At 41.2% G+C, this 17,397-nt stretch overlaps 1 protein-coding gene across 1 annotated transcript in view; it reads left to right on the top strand.

Moving 5' to 3' along the window:
- Positions 1-17,397, top strand: part of SERAC1 (serine active site containing 1) — a 57,828-nt gene that overhangs the window by 25,632 nt on the left and 14,799 nt on the right. The window contains 4 exon segments of the mRNA XM_030558345.1: positions 3,564-3,685; positions 10,413-10,541; positions 13,150-13,263; positions 15,157-15,319. Coding sequence (XP_030414205.1) covers positions 3,564-3,685; positions 10,413-10,541; positions 13,150-13,263; positions 15,157-15,319 — 528 coding nt within the window.

Raw genomic sequence — 17,397 nt, 5'->3', positions numbered from 1 at the left:
TGCCACACACCTCACCAGCCCACATCTGAAATGGTTGAGCTTGCAACAGAGGTGGTGTGGCATGGCAGCTCAAAGCCAGGCAGACTCTCATCAAGCTGAGTAATGAGGAAAGAGTTTCTTATAGAGGGAGCAGTCTATTTTGCCACCCAGACAAGATGGACTATGTGATAATTGGTCACTTACACCAAAAATAATAACATATTCAGGTTACATCCAATCCCAAGAGACCTATTGCTTATGCAGGTCGATTTGCATCCCAGATCTTACACTGGAGACAGTGCTGATAGCTAGTTCTGTAGCAAACTAACTAAAGTTTTATTAACTAAGAATAAGAAATGAGTTATTGAGAGGTTAAAGTAGATACAAATATATATATATACAGGTGAATCACAGTCTATAATTTCAAAAGGTAGCAAGGATGTAGTGTTCTGCCAGTTTCCCAAAAGTTTTTCACGGCTGCCCAGAATAACTCTGGGGATCTCTGCCTCCTTGTTTGCCTTGTTAAAATCCCAAAAGCCTATAAATGAAGAATTTTTCCTTGTGTCCATATTTTTTGCTGCTTCTCACAGAAAGGAAACTGACAGCAGGAGTTCCTATCCAAATTTCTTCTTCAGGGTGGTGAGGGGGAGGAATGCACTTACCAAAGTCTTTGATCTCGCACACAATGACCATTTACTTTCCATGTGTAAGAATTAGCACTTTCCTGTTAAAGTTCTTCATTTGTATTACAAAAGGCTTTTTTCTCATTTGATGGGTTACTTAGTTACAGGGCTGGCATTTGGCTTATCAGTGTTTATACCTTGTTTGTGGTGGTGGCCTCTTTCCTTTGTCTGGATAAAACCTGTTATCAATTCGCTTGACATGATTGGTTTAAACATATTTTAGTTATAATTTCAGCATATCTACATAGTCCTTTGTGGGTTGGCCTTACATTCATGACACAAAAATATTAATGATCAGTCAGTTATTAGTTTTCCAATGATGTATATTACATGACACCTTTTAGATACAGATTATAACAGTAGTGAGTTTGGATACATTGAGCTGGTGAGCCAGGCTGAAACTCACTAGTAAGATACCAGAAAGCCCCTTGCCTTCTCACATAGGGATGCTTTTATGGTCATGGCTGGTTAAGGAACATCAGTGGTTCAGCTCTCTCCCTCATTGCACTCAGTGTTTTATCCTTTTCTTAATAGTAGTGTAGATAGAGAATCACATCTTTTGGTCTGGTGCCTACTGGGGACCTGGAAAATAGGGATTTGTAACCCTCTCAGTATGAATGCAATCTTTATTGCTCAGTTTTAATATGTAATGGAAAATATCGTCCAACATGTTCAGCAGGTTTCTCGCTTCAGTTTCCTCTGGAATAACTTTTATCCTTATATTATTCTTGCATTCTCAGTTCTCCATGTCCTACAACTTTAATTCTGTTTCTTTTTCTCTTTTTTCAATTATTTGGATTCTTTCATCTAGATTAGTAATATTGTCTAGTTGCTCATTTAATCCTGTTTTCGCATCTAATGTTTTTCCTTTCATCTCAATTTCATTTTTTTGTATTCTTAATGTAAGCCTGGAACTTTCGTCTCCACTCCTTATTCATCTTTTTGATATCTAACAGCATGTCCTTCAGTTCAGCCTTAGTGACTGATGCTTGTCTACCACCATAGTTTATTTGAGGGAGGGAAGTTACTGTCTTTTGTGACTATCTTTGTTTGGGGGATTTTTATCTTTGTATTACAGGATTTTTTCTTTCCCAGATATCTAAATCTTCTTGTCTTTCCTCCTTGATTATTCGAACTCTCTCAACATGGCTGCTGCCACACTTCCCTTTTGCTTGTCTGTCCTTTCCAAAATGGCAACTGTCTTGCTTCCGCCCCCAGCCACACTAGCACAGTTGTAATTAATTTAAAAAAAATCTCATTGCACTCACTCACTTTCTCCTCACAAAATAATGAGGGTATAGTTCAACATCTTCAATCTTGCAGAGTCATTTCTAATGTTCTGCAGGATGATGGCACAGGATTTTGTTGCTAGATTTTTCTCCTCCAGAGGCTGATTTCTGGGACTGGGATCTGGCAGCTCTCTTCAGCATTTTATTTTCTTTCTGAAACTGGTCTAAGGATGGTTATTCATATTTAGGGCACAGATCTGTGGGTTCAGTTTTTTTTTTTTAATCTTCTTAAATTGCTTTGATTTTATACCCCTCTATTGCAGAGAGCTGGATTAAGCCATCATCTTGTTAGCTGGCTTTAACTGGATGTTTTCTAAAAGATATGCTGTAGTTTAGTGAATGAGGTAGAGGATTACAGGAAGAGAGAGGACTGTTTCATGGTTAAGGCAGTTGAATGCTGCCCTAACAAATTCCCATGTTACAGAGTGTCTACGTGATGCTAGGCAAGTGGTTTAAACCAAATGTTTCACAGGTGGTCATTGACTGAGTGTTCCTCATGTTCTGGGTGCCTGATTTGAGACCTTACGGTCTGATTTGCAGAAGTGCTGAGTGCTCAGAGCTGCCACTGAAGTCAAGGAGTGCTGCGCTTTGAACATATTTAGTAATTATGTAATGCTGAATAATCTGAAAAATCAGATCCTAAGTGTTTTATATTGGGCACCTAAAATTAGTGGATACTTTTGATCTTTATTTCTCTGTGCCCAGCGCCCCTTCTATAAATTGGAGGTAATACTCCCTTACTTCCCAGGAGTTTTTGATGCTAGATTTAATGTATGTGAAGTACTCAGATAGTACAATAAGTGTCATAGAAAACTTCATAAGAAAATTAATAATTCTGTCTTCTGAACAATTTTTGACCAGAGTGCAGTAAACAAGGCCTGAGACCATACATTGAACAATGAGGATAAAACAAAATATTGAATAGCTGCTCATTAAGTGAGCACTGTGCACTGAATGAGGCGGGGGTCCTATGGAAAAAATAGTATGTGATTATGTAATTAAAAACAGTATCATAATGCATACACATTCTGAAGGTTGCATAGAGTACTTTAATTCTGGCATTTCCTAACTTTTGGGTGCTTGACTTTGCCATCTTAAATAATGTTAATTAAATGTCGTTTTTTGTGTGGAAATCTTTGCATCACCAGGATCTGAGATGCTTTATTTCTAAAATATTATATGTAGCATAACACTATTCAAAAGTCTTTCAAATTTCAAAGTTTTGTCTGAACCAAGACAAGGCCTGAGTGCAAGAATAGCCTTGGTTTGTGATTTTTGTTTTCCTTTCAAAGCACTAACTCTAAACACTTGCTAGTGATTGGCTAGTGTCTGAAATTCTATATTACAGTGTCACATTTTGGCCTAAAAGGATTAATTAATACCTGCAGTTAAAATATCATTTTTGTTTTGTGTTGATCTGACAACCAATTTATTTTTTCACTTTAGAGTTTGTGACTACAGAATCATGGAAAACTTGTCTTAGTTACATGGATTGCAGTAATATTTTTCTATTAGTACTTTGTAAATATGAATACAATGGAAATCACAACTAAAATTAATTGAAATATTCAAGGCTAGTTTTGGCCATAACATCTACGTTCTCTTACTACAGATTATCAATATAGGACGGTTGCCCAAGCCTGTGATCAGAGGACTGTGATTGGTTTGGCCCGATCCAAGGATATTGATCTTCGTTTTTTTTTGCCACCACCTCCCTTACCGAAAGTAAAAGATGTAAGTAAATGAAAATGTGGGTATTAGTTGAATCTAGTCACTTTTGGTGACAAAAGTCACAGCAGTGTTTTGAGGTGAGCTGGACTACTCCTAATTTTATTATCGCCATTCCACCTGCCCCAGCTCCCCACCCCCAGCACATGTAGTATAGCACAATTAAGGGCTTGTCTGCACTTCCAGCTCTGCCTCTCTGCCCCTTTAGCACTTAGTGAAGATGCTACCTCTGCTGACAGGATAATTTCTCTCATCTGCCTAGTTACTTCACCTCCCTGTGTGGTGGTATCTATGTTGACAGAGGTACCCTCCGGTAGTTAGGTCAGTATAATTGTTTCCACACTCCTGAGCGACATAGTTATACCAACACAACTTTGTAGTGTGGACCAGGGCTAAATCTTGCACCAGAACCTTCATTAAGTTAAAGTTTAGGTTGATGAAATGCACTGCATGTCAACGCAATCAGTAAGAATCAGGGAAATAATGAACTAAGCAAACATTTCACATTCAGAACAATCTCAGGTCACATCTTAACTTCCCAAGCCATGCAGATTTTACAGATCCTTGGAGCGCTTTAGATGCAGGTCTCCCACCTGTTCCTTCCCTGCTGCTCTTACCAAAAATGAGCTCCTTCAGCCTGGATTTGTTAACCACTTCGGCATGCTGTAAAGCCATCTTCTTCCCAGGCATTTGAGTAGGGCTGAACTCAGGGCTGGAGGGGCTTGTTTTTATTTTATTCTTATATTAACTGGTTGGTATTTATTTATATGTCAAGGTGGGTTGAGCAGTCTTTGTATATTGTATTCTGTATTTAATATGTGGAATGGGCCCAGGGCTGGGCACCTGTAGAGGATTTTTGTAAATCTAATACAATGAATCCTTATCATAGGCAGCACGTCCATTCTAAGCCTCAAGACTTGCAAAATTAGATCTGACATGTAGCAGTGATGTTCTGTAGCTTTGCACTGTCAGGTTTATCACCCTTGGAATGTGATATAACCAGTGTGAATAAAAATTAATTTTTTTAAAAATAAAAAAATGGATTTTTATTTAAATCAGATTTTTAAAAATTAAATACAGTTTCAGTTAAAAAAACATTTAAAATTAACTTTGAAATTGGCAATCTGTATTGCGATCTAAACCTTTTATAATCCATTAAAATAATTTAAAGCAATACATGTTTGCTGTCAAATTTTAAAGAAAGTCAGACCACTGAAATACGGGAAGGCCCTGGCTAAAAACTTGGAACCAGAGTTTGTTGAGGTGGTAAACCATCTTTTAACAGCAGTAGCCTCTTCTGCAAGTGTAGTGAGAATATTTTCTTCATTTCAATTTATTCAGCTACTTCAGTTTATGACCGATTGCAGCTGCGTGCACTATTTTTAAGAGACCCTATTGTATTTCATTTATGAATGGCTTATGTAATATGTGTCATTGTGGGCCAGGGATTGTAGGCAGCTTGGGTGGGGGAGGGTAGGTAGAGGAGGATTAGCACAGCTCCTACAGGAACTAAAAACAGTGGGGGGTGATTAAGGCTAGTCCCTGAAACTCCAAACAACTCCAGAGATTTACTACCTGCTGGGGTGGCTTGCATATACTGGCTCTAAATGGATTTTCCAGAGACCAACAAAGAAAGAAAGAGCTTTTGGTATAAAAAGGGTGGGTTTAAACCAACACAGGGCCTTCTTTTGACTGGGAAATGGATAGGACCTTCTATCCAAGGTGGGGCCCAGCTAGGGAGACCAGATGTTCCAGTTTTATAAGGACAGTACCGATATTTGAGACTTTGTCTTATATAGGCACCTATTACCTCCCACCCCGGTCCCGATTTTTCACATTTGCTGTCTGATCACCCTAGGCCCAACCCTTGGGAAAGGTCTGGAAAGACTTTGGGCAGCTAGGGCCCCGTGAGACTGATGGGTGACATCTGGTAACTTTTAGCATGCATATAGGAGTGTTTATTATTTTTTATATGTTGCCTCTGTAATGCTTTTACCCTAAGAATAAATGTATTTTGCTTTGTGAAGGCTGACTGGTAACTGGTATACATTGTTGTGCCCCTGGAGAAAGGCTAATCACAGGTGCTAGACCCTGGTCAGACCTTCTGGGGAAATCACAGTGAGATGCAGAGGGACTGCATACCTGAACATGGTGACCAGGAACAATCAGTTCAATTCATAAACTGCAGTTAATACATCCTTTGTTTAATAAATCAGTTAGCTTTAAACGCAGATCATGATTTGAAAAGAACTTTCTCATTTATTCAGCACTTTTTAAGGTAGCTTTATTTAATAAAACAAATGTGCAGTGCTGCTTTTGTGCATTTTTAATTTAATTTGAATTTCCAATCAAATAGATTTTGACACAAATCACAAGTAAAAAATTAATTATCTAGTAAATAAGAAATGCATCACTCAAGATTTTCTAATGTATTAAAAAAGAGAGACCGTAAGAATCTGAATTAAATGTAAGTTAAGCTATGTAATTGCTTAAATACGTATGTATTGATCTAGTGTACCTTGGTTAGCAAAAAGACACAGCAAATTTAGTATAAAGGCTATCATTAGTTACAAATTAATCCGTAGATTCTATCAATCAATATGTTTTAATGTTACCAACTAATGAGAATTAACATTTGTTTAGAAAATAACTAAGTGTACATGCACAACACAATTTAAATCGGTTATTTAAATCAAGGTTTCTTGCTTGCTGATTTAAATCATGATTAAAATCAGTGACTGGAACAGGATGGATTTGATTTAAATCATGATTTAAAACACTAGTCAGGAAGACTCGATTTAATCATGGATTTCTACATAAAAGTTCATTCTTGTTTGTTGTTATAACCTTAATACATATTCTTCACAACTCAGAGATAGATGTAGGTTTCATTTTTAGAAAGTACACACTACATTTTTAAAGTGATTTATTCTGAAAACTTTTCAGATTAGTTTTACAGCTATGTCAGAAAATGAATGATTGGTTATTTCATTTCCCAAAGGTAATTGAAGCAGATATTTATGAAGTCACTGGGAGGTGAACTATCTCCAATTCAACAGGTTAATCATTAATATTTGGAGGATTTTCTTGCCATGCTGTATTAGGAGGAGAACATCACCAGACAGACATTTAAATTGTTTTATTTAACTAAAACAACAACATTATGTATTCTGGATTTTTTTCTTCAACAGCAAACATAAGATTTTAACAAAACAAGCATATGAATTTTTGAATTTAGCTAAACATTCCAGTTTTTTAAAATTAGGTTTGTTTTTGTTAAAATTGTTTTTAACTAAAATAGTTAAAGGGCATTTTTTTTTTTTCAAACAAAAATTAAATTGACTATGTCAGCCAGGTCAACATGACAAACTTAATATTAATGTTGTCTTCTGCAGCTAACTCAGTCGTCTTCAAGTTCACTTTCCTGTTTGTTCATAATCCCGAAAAGAAAAACAAGCTTTCCTACTTTTTCAGGTCTCAAACGATTTCTCAATTCGGAATGAATTAGTCCAAAGGAAGAAAAAATTCTTTCTACACCGGCAGAAGAAGCTACTGCTGTTAAAAGTGAGATTATCACTTCAACAGTCTCTGAATCCAAGTGTTTAAGTGATTTCCACTAGTTCACTGGTGTGACTTTCTTTATCATCAGCAAACATATATTTCTGAATGGTTCTTATTCTTAAACTGGGTCTCTGCTACGGCCTGCTGCCATTATAGGTTTTCCCATCTATTGAGAGAATGGTATGGTAGATCTCAAATCAATGAAAGCTACACTCAGAAAGATCTCAAGACTCCTGGAATATGCAGGTCAAACAGTTTCACTTTTGGTTCTACTGCCTGTCCCTCCCTTCTCACATTTATCTCCAGACTTCTTTTCCTTGTGCAGATCTATTCTGCCCCCAACAATCTTCTATTCATTCAACTTTTTGAAACTGCACTTTCAGAGAGAGGTATGGGATTGACTCTGTGTACACAAATTTGCAGAGGGACAACAGGGCTGAGGTCTGTTATTTCTCACTTCTATATTTATTTATTTGTTTAAAAACATTTTTGCTGTTAATAAGCATGTTATCTCTGGAGACACAAATCTACAGTTTGAAAACTGCAAAACTAAGCATCTCTGATGGTATCTTCTAGACCAGGCCTGCACAACATACGGTCCGTGGACCCCATGCGGCCCGTGGAGGCTCAGTGTGCGGCCCGCAGTGGGGAATCACAGGGCTCTGGGCTGCCCGCAGCCACGGGGAGCCCAGAGCCCTTTAAAGCCCAGCTGCGGCCGAGATTCAAAAGGCTCTGAGCTGCCTGCAGCGACGGGGAGCCCAGAGCTCTTTAAATCTCAGCCGTGGCCAGGACTCAAAAGGCTCTGAGCTGCCCGCAGTGGCGGGGAGCCCAGAGCTTTTTAAATCTCAGCCGCGGCTGGGATTCATAGGGCTCTGGGCTGCCTGCAGAGATTCCCGGCCGCGGCTGAGATTTAAAGGGCTCAGGGGTCCCCACCGTTGTGGGCAGCCCAGAGCCCTTTGAATCCTGGCGGCAGCTGGGATTTAAAGGGCTCTGGGCTCCCCGCCACTGCCAGCAGCCCAGCGCCCTTTGAATCCCGGCCGCGGCTGAGGTTTAAAGAGCTCTGGGCTCCCCGTCGCTGCCAGCAGCCCAGAGCCCTATGAATCCCAGCCGCGGCTGAGATTTAAAGGGCTGACGGCTCCCCGTGGCTGCAGGCTTCCCAGAGCCCTTTGAATCCCGGCCGCGGCTCCAGCGAATGGGCTGGGGCTGGGATTTAAAGGGCTCGGGCTCCCCTCAGCAGCAGGAGCTCTGGACCCTTTAAATCCCTGCTCCAGCCCCGCAAAGCCCCGGGTTCCCCCAGCTGCCGAAGCCCCGGGCCCTTTAATTTGCCCCTGACAGCTCCCAGCCACGTCTTCAGCGGGGAGCCCCTGGTTGATTTAAAATCAAGTATCACCTCTCCACCCCCAACCTTCCTTTTTGGCCCACAGCTGTTTTGGTGGGGCGGCGCTAGGGAAGGAGGGTTTGTGTCTGCAGGGCTGGGCAGTGCTGGAGCGGGGTATTTCCTCGGCGCTGGGAGGTCCGGAGGGGGGGCTGTTTCCACGGAGCCGGGGGGTTTCGGCCCTCAGCTGTTTTCTTTGGAGTAATGTGGCCCTTGCCGCCTTACGAGTTGTGCAGGCCTATTCTGGACTAAGCACTGAGTCCCATTGGGTAGATAGAAAGAGATTAACCTAAATAATCTATACAGAAGCCCCTGGATCCCCAATCCATGAATGATTGGAACTCATTTGCAAAGCTTTTCTTAAACGTTACATGAATATATTGTCTCATACTATAGAATTAGAATTTATAATCCCTGTTCCATGATGAGAGATCTTAGAGCTATAATGTATCTTAATTAAAACTATCTTTAGATAGGTTTTTTCCTCAAAAATAATTTAATAAAAAAAATCCGATTTAAATAAAAGAAATCCATTTTTTTATTTTATTTTTTAAAATAATTGATTTTTATCCACCCTGGACGTGAATTACTTTTATTAAATCAGTCCAACGTGGATATGACCATGGGTCTAACTATTTCCAAATGGTTGAGCCTCTCAGGCTTGAGGCATACTAGAGTACAGATATGTATATTTTTACTGTTCCAGCTGTATAATCACTGGGTAACTGATATAGAGGATATCAGTATATAGAGGTTAGGGAGCTCTTTGCATCCTACTCATTGAGGAATTGAAGTAAAACATTCCAGCGGCAACTGTTGGTTTGTGCATAGCCATCTACCAGTGCCATAAAAGATCAAAATCATTTGAAAGCAAGGAAAGTTCCCCCATGTCTACCTTCAGAAGCACAGGATCCAAGAAAGGGAATCAAATCAAACGATATGTTCAGAGATGCTGATTTACTGGTAGGTAATTTTCCCTTCTCTACATTTCATTTATGAGGAAAATAAGCCAGACTAGGTTAGAATTGCCCAAGACTAAGGCTGCAGATGAAGGCAATATCAGAAAGGGTTTGAATTCGCAAGTCACTAGCTCCAGAAATTGTATTCTGACCATTAGCTTGCATTTCTTCTGATCCTTAGTATGTAGCCTTAGGCAAATGACTTAACCTCACTATACCTGTTTTCCCATCCCTACCTACTTGACAAGGGTGTTTTGTGGATTTCTTAATGAAATATTTGTATAAGTACTTCAAAGATAAAGAAATATACAAGTGTTAACTATTTTATTTCTCTCTTTAATGCCATCACTTAATTTCTTAATCATGCTATTATTTTTGTAGTTGGCTGATGAAACCATATAGTCTTAATCTGCACCATTATTTTTGAGGTGATTATCATGCAATTGAGGGCCAAGTTTCAAGCTTTCTTGTTGTATACCCTGGTGCTTTCCTGCTGTAAGCTCCATTTCATTTCTGTAACACAGGCCAATAGGACCCACATTTTTATTCTTCCAGACCTCACTGAAATAAAATATGTCCTAAACCTAGACATTTAAAGCTGACTTTCATTGAAAAATTTGCTCACCAATAATAATAACCTGTCATTTTATAGGGCTCTACGTCTTCAAAGTGCTTCGGAAACATTAGCTTAGGTTGCAGAGCATTCAAACCAGGTCTTTTAGTTTAAAGCATTACTTCATGTAACAATTTCTGTTGTTCCAAATCTTTGTTTGCTTTCACATAATTTCCTGTGTTCCTTTGGAGAGCGTTAATGAGTATTTGTGTTCTTTTGTTATAGGATTATGCTATAGAAGATGAGCTCCGATTGTTATTGGTATCTTTACCTCAGACTGACCTTGAGCAATGTGTCCAGTACTTCACATCTCTGGCTTTAAGAGAAAGCAGTCAGACTCTAGCTGCACAAAGGGTGAGCTCTGAACTCCAGGATGGAATTATACAGAACGTTATCTCTTTTTAAAATATTTATTTATTTAAGGTATAATTTATTAATTTTATAATGTTAGAGTGGGTGAAGCTTCCCTTTCCACACCCCGTGCTGCTCCTGCTCCACTAGGACGGAGACTCTTTGTGGGGTTGTGCAAAGATGAGGGAGAGCTTGTTCCCTCCTCCTTTCCTGTTTTCACAACTGTACAGGTCTAACTACAATCTGGTCCTTGCTGTTTATGCTGTCACGCAGGTTGTTGTGAAAATGAGACATGGGGCAGGAATGGTATTGTATTAATACAAATAAAAAACCTACAGTGTTTCCCCCCTTATTATCCTTTCTATAGTTAGTAGGTTCTCCTTTGCGTGAGTCTGCACATATATATTTCACTGTAGGTTAGAGTTGCCAATTGTCTAATCAGAGAAACCCAAATACCCTTGCCCCGCTCTGTCCTGCCCCTTCCCTGAGGTCCTGCTCTTCTCATAGGCCCCGCCCCACTCACTCCATCCCCACCCCTGGTGCTTGCTCTCCCCCATCCTCACTCACTTTCACTGGGCTGGGGCAGGGATTGGGGTGCAGGAGTAGGGGTCAAGCTCTGGAAGGAAGTTTGGGTGCTGGAGGGGGTTCAGGGTAGGGGAAGAGGGTTGAGGTGCAGGAGGAGGTGAGGGGTGTGGGCTCTGGGAAGGGGGTCAGGGCTGGGGCAGGAGTTTGGGGTGTGGGGGGTGAGGGGTGTGGGCTCTGGAAGGGAGTTTGGGTGCAGGAGGGAACTCTGGGCAGGCGGGGTTAGAGTGTGGGAGGGGACTTGGGGTGCGGGAGGGGGCTCAGGGCTGGAGTACGGGGTTGGGGTGCGGGAGGGGGTATGGGCTCCGGCTGGGCGGCGCGTACCTCAGGAGGCTCCCGCTCAGCGGTGCAGCAGGGCTAAGGCAGGGTCCCTGCCTGCCATGGCCCTGCGTTGCTCCCGAAAGCGGCCAGCACGTTCCTGCAGCCCCTGCAGGGTGGGCCAGGGGGCTCAGTGTGTTGCCCCTGCCTGCAGGTATTGCCTCCGTATCTCCCATTGGCCATCGTTCTGGCCAATGGGAGCTGCAGAGTCGGTGCTTGAGACGGGGGCAGCATGCAGAGTCCCCCACCCCCGGACTCCCCGACCCCTAGGGGCCACATGGACATGATGGCCGCTTCAGGAAGCGGCATGGGGCCAGGACAGACAGGGAGCCTGCGTTAACCCCGTTGCACTGCTGGAATTTTAGTGGCCTGAAATCTCCCAGTTTGTCTTCAGTAGCCTCTGGGAGATAGAGCCCAGTTTCGGGAGGGTTGGCAACCCTACTGTGTGCCCAGTGGACTGAAGTTGGAGCGTTTGCCAGCAGTATCACTAGGCATTGCTAGTGTTTGTGTGCTGAGCTGAGGGCATAAAAGGGATGTGTCTGCTGCCTCTCTCTCAGTTCCTTCTTGCCTTCCATGGTGAGAGTTGGAGCTTAAAAAATTACTATATATATATACTATATATAGTTGTATAGGTGCGGATGGGAGGGATAGCTCAGTGGTTTGAGCATTGGCCTGCTAAACCCAGGGTTGTGAGTTCAATCCTTGAGGGGGCCACTTAGGGATCTGGGGCAAAAATCAGTACATGGTCCTGCTAGTGAAGGCAGGGGGCTGGACTCAATGACCTTTCAAGGTCCATTCCAGTTCTAGGAGATGGGTATATCTCCAGTTATTTTTTATTAGTATAGCATTAGCTTAGTCTTAGTATAAGTTAGTGCACAAGCCTTTTTCCTGACATATGCCAGTTCTCAAACCTGCCGAGATGATGTCAGCTTTGGCAAGTTGGTATTCTAGTCTCTTTTCAAATAATCTGAAGTCCAATCACCTGTAAAGAAACTGCTGGTGAGTCACCTACAGAGTAATGTATATGTGCACAATCACTGAAGGGAGAAAAATATAGGTGTTGGATCTAGGGGTGCGAGGATGGCTTGAAGTGGTTTCCATCATATACAGGATTTACAGTTTGGTTCAGTGGCTCTCAGCACCTTCACTATAAAAATATTTCCAGCACCTCTGGTTACTTACCCGTACAGGAATTGTTGCTCTTTAAGATGTATGGTGCACATATACATTCCACGACCCTTCCACCTTTCTTGCTACTTAGGACTTTAGACAGACAGTGGAGAGAAGAAATGGAAGGGGGGGGCAATGGACACGCCCCTTTTATGCTGTCAGTTTAGTGCATGAGAAGAGCAGGGGCGCCTAGTGGTGCTGTTTGCAAAAGTCTCTGGCTCAAGTGGGTTGAGCATACAGACACCCACAGTGGGATGTATATGTGCAGAATGCATATTGAAGAACAACAGTTACTGTATAGATAAGTGATTGTTTTCTATAAAAGCTACTGATCTAGTGGGCTGTTTTATTTTTTTTTCCTTTATAAATATGAGAATGTTTCAGAACATACAGGGCTATATTAATGTAATACACATAAGAGCACTTGGTATAACAGCTTTACAGGCTGTTGCTCACTTCGCTTTAAAAAAAAATAACTAGAACCACTGTTCTTATTTAGCCATTTGAGATTTGAGTTGATTGTTGTTGATTCTTATTCCAGGGGGGCTTGTGGTGTTTTGGAGGAAATGGGCTTCCTTATTGCGAGACTTTGAGTAAAGTACCTTCAGAGACAGTAGAACTCTTCTGTTTACAAGCTTTAGTGCAACATTCCAAGGTAATCCATGTACGCAGCTATAATTGAACAGCTGTATCAATAAACTTTCCTTTCTGATCTTGCCTTTTGCATATGTGGGAGGCCTTCACAACCTTCCCAATATCGTTTCCTCCCCCAAATCGCTGAGGTGCTGTTCACAGGATTGGAATCCACATGTGAGTGGGGGTGGAGTGGGAGGTTTGTGGGGACTGTCCACAGGATCTATCATTGTCTCCCACTACAACCAGGGATATTCTCCTTCAGTGATGGAGAGATTCCCTTTTAATGAGTTCCCCAGGCATCTATGGCAAAGAGTCGAGGAGGTGCATGGGGTAGCATGGATCTTCCAGTGCTGGTGGCAGGCCCTACAGTTCATTTCACGGTGGGACACTCCCAGGGAATAGTAAGGGATAAATTTTATGAGGAAGCCCTTCTGAAGTATTCCTCTACTACTTTGTTGTTGTTCCGTCTTCTGACACCAGTGCCTCTACCCTGCATAGTGGTAACAGCTATCCAAGGCTGCACATGTCAGCTCCTCAGTGGAGGAGATATCAGTTATGTGAAGTCTGGGTATATTCTAAGAATAACTTTATTTACACCTGCACATCAGACCTGGAACAGAGATGGTCATCTAGGCAGTCCCTTCTTTCAGGAATATCAGCGCTTGTCTACACAGCAAAGCATGCCAGAGGGCTAAAGTGCACTAACACTTGGTGTGTTCTAAAAACTACTTAGTTCGCATGAATGTAGCAGGGCCTACACCGGGCAATTAGAGTGCTTAACAAATCACACCCCTCTAGTGCATTTTGCCGATGCCCTGTAGACAAGCCCTCAGTCTAAGACTAAGGTGGACTTTCCAGAGAGCAACTCTGTATTATGAATTAACTCTGATCAGAGACCAAGGCAGAGAGCAAACTCTCTTCCTGCTCGCACTGCAGCTCTTTCTCCCAAGGATCATTGCTTCTACATCGAATCTTGCATAACAAAAACTAACAACAATACAGCATGTCTTCCCAACATTGAACATTTACTTGCACACTAAGAAAAAGAAAGTGGAAGACTATGTGTAACAGCGTCACCAGGTGACACTTGCCATAACAATATTAATTGCACAAGACTGCAGGTGGAATATAGCTAAAATCAGAAGCTGAATAAATACATATTGAAAAAAATCCACTAAGCTAAATTTATGGTAGGGAAGGGCAAAGAGCACATTACTCAGCCATAGCACAGCATTCAGCACTATAAAAGAAACTTTCATGTCACCAGCATCTATTCAACAGCAATGGTCCACAGTATGGCTCATAAATGTGCAGCCATCTGCCTACATTGATTTCTGTTGCTGCCATGAAGATCTGTAATGACAGAAGCACTGTTTAGAATAATGTTACCTTTTTGAATGAAAAAGGATTATGAGAGAGTGTTCTAGCAGGTAGGTGTGCAGAATAAGTGGCCCCAGCTTACACGATGCTTTAGAAAAAAGTGGGCTGTCGTGTTATGGAGAATTGTGGGCTTAGGATCTGATCCTGCAAGTTTCAAGCACCCTCTGGTCCCATTAACTTCAGTGGGAGAAAAGTGGAAGTGCTCAGCCCCTTCCCAATATTGGGCTGTCAAGTTGTAATGATTATGCAGTTCGCATGCTAAAATTTTTTACTCCCTTTCTGAGTTCGTGGCATTCAATAAAATAAGTATTTCATAGTTCTTATAGTTTCTTAAATTGTTAAACTGAAAGATTTAAGCATAACATAAAAACAAATCCTAGATTAAGAAAGATTTTCTTCATATGATGTGGATATAGTACTTAGTAGCTTTAATGGAGACTGAATGTACTGAGAGCTTCTCAGGAAGCTTTTGTAGATTTGGATGTTGGCACGACTTTCACTTAGTATCACTGAATTTACTGTAAAATGCTAGGTTTCTACTCATTGTGATAAAATTGAAGCAAATGGAGGTCTGCAGCTACTACAGAGGATATACCAGCTTCGTAATGATTCTGCGAAAATACAAAGGAACATAATTCGCATCATTGGAAATATGGCTTTGGATGAACGTCTTCATTCATCCATAGTACGTGCAGGTAAAAAGAATGCAAATTTAAGCAATCTTGATGCAATATTTATATTCTAATTTGTAAGTGAATTTAGTACTTTTGTAAATACATGGGATCAGTAGTGCTGGAGGCAGAAGTCCTATTGGTTTACAGACCAAAGTAGCATGGTCAGTGTTACTGCAAACTTACCTACTCTGTCCAGCCAATGTGCCTCATCCCTACAGTCAGAGTCATTATAAATCATTGATGAAGGTTCAGAATTTGGGCTTAGTTCATCTAAACATCAGAATTGGGATATTTTTATGAATCTCCTGGGGCTCCTCATCACGAACTTTATCTACCCAATAGTTCCTAGATTTCCTTACTGTCTGTGATTTTTTCTTGTAAGGAGGCCAAGTAGCTCTGTTCCTCTGCCATCTGGAGTGAACAGGGCAGTCCATCAATTTCCTCATTTTGAAGTAGATCTAGTAACTTCTACTTGGTATTGCTACTCTGCCTCTTTTAACAGGCTCTCTTTGGAGTTTGTGTCCCAGCATGCACCTGGGGATTGTGGAATTCTTTATGTTGGGAAAATATGCTGGGAAAATAACACCGCGAGGCACAGACTATCCAATAAGTTCCTGGACTGCATTGCAGACAACTTTTTATTTCAGAAAGTTGAAAAAGCTACTGGGGGGAAGCTGTTCTAGACTTGATTTTAACAAATAGGGTGGAACTTGTTGAGAATTTGAAAGTAGAAGGAAGCTTGGGTAAAGTGATCATGAAATCATAGAGTTTGCTATTCTAAGGAAGGGTAGAAGGGAGTACAGCAGAATAAAGACAATGGATTTTAGGAAGGCGGATTTTGGTAAACCCAGAGAGCTGATAGGTAAGGTCCCATGGGAATCAAGACTGAGGGGAAAAACAACTGAGGAGAGTTGGCAGTTTTTCAAAGGGACGCTATTAAGGGCCCAAAAGCAAGCTATTCCGATGGTTAGGAAGATAGAAAGTGTGGCAAAAGACCACCTTGGCTTAACCATGAGATCTTGCGTGACCTACAAAATAAAAAGGCGTCATATAAAAAATGGAAACTAGGTCAGATTACAAAGGATGAATATAGGCAAATAACACAGGAATGCAGAGGCAAGATTAGAAAGGCAAAGGCACAAAATGAACTCAAACTAGCTATGGGAATAAAGGGAAACAAGAAGACTTTGTATCAATACATTAGAAGCAAGAGGAAGACCAAGGACAGAGTAGGCCCACTGCTCAGTAAGGAGGGGGAAACAGTAATGAGAGACTTGGAAATGGCAGAGATGCTTAATGACTTCTTTGTTTCGGTCTTCACTGAGAAGTCTGAAGGAATGTCTAATATAGTGAATGCTTATGGGAAGAGGGTAGGTTTAGAAGATAAAATAAAAAAAAGAGCAAGTAAAAAATCACTTAGAAAAGTTAGATGCCTGCAAGTCACCAGGGCCTGATGAAATGCATCCTAGAATACTCAAGGAGTTAATAGAAGAGGTATCTGAGCCTCTAGCTATTATCTTTGGGAAATCATGGGAGACGGGGGAGATTCCAGAAGACTGGAAGGGGGCAAATATAGTGCCCATCTATAAAAAGGGAAATAAAAACAACCCAGGAAACTACAGACCAGTTAGTTTAACTTCTGTGCCAGGGAAGATAATGGAGCAGGTAATTAAAGAAATCATCTGCAAACACTTGGAAGGTGGTAAGGTGATAGGGAATAGCCAGCATGGATTTGTAAAGAACAAATCGTGTCAAAATAATCTGATAGCATTCTTTGATAGGATAACGAGCCTTGTGGATAAGGGAGAAGCGGTGGATGTGATATACCTAGACTTTAGTAAGGCATTTGATACGGTCTCGCATGATATACTTATAGATAAACTAGGAAAGTACAATTTAGATGGGGCTACTATAAGGTGGGTGCATAACTGGCTGGATAACCATACTCAGAGAGTAGTTGTTAATGGCTCCCAATCCTGCTGGAAAGGTATAATAAGTGGGGTTCCACAGGGGTCTGTTTTGGGACCGTTTCTGTTCAATATCTTCATCAACGATTTAGATGTTGGCATAGAAAGTACGCTTATTAAGTTTGCGGACGA

The sequence above is a fragment of the Gopherus evgoodei genome, chromosome 3 (genome assembly GCF_007399415.2).
Source record: "Gopherus evgoodei ecotype Sinaloan lineage chromosome 3, rGopEvg1_v1.p, whole genome shotgun sequence".
Classification (NCBI taxonomy): domain Eukaryota; kingdom Metazoa; phylum Chordata; order Testudines; family Testudinidae; genus Gopherus; species Gopherus evgoodei.
This window is presented reverse-complemented; position numbering and strand designations above follow the sequence as displayed.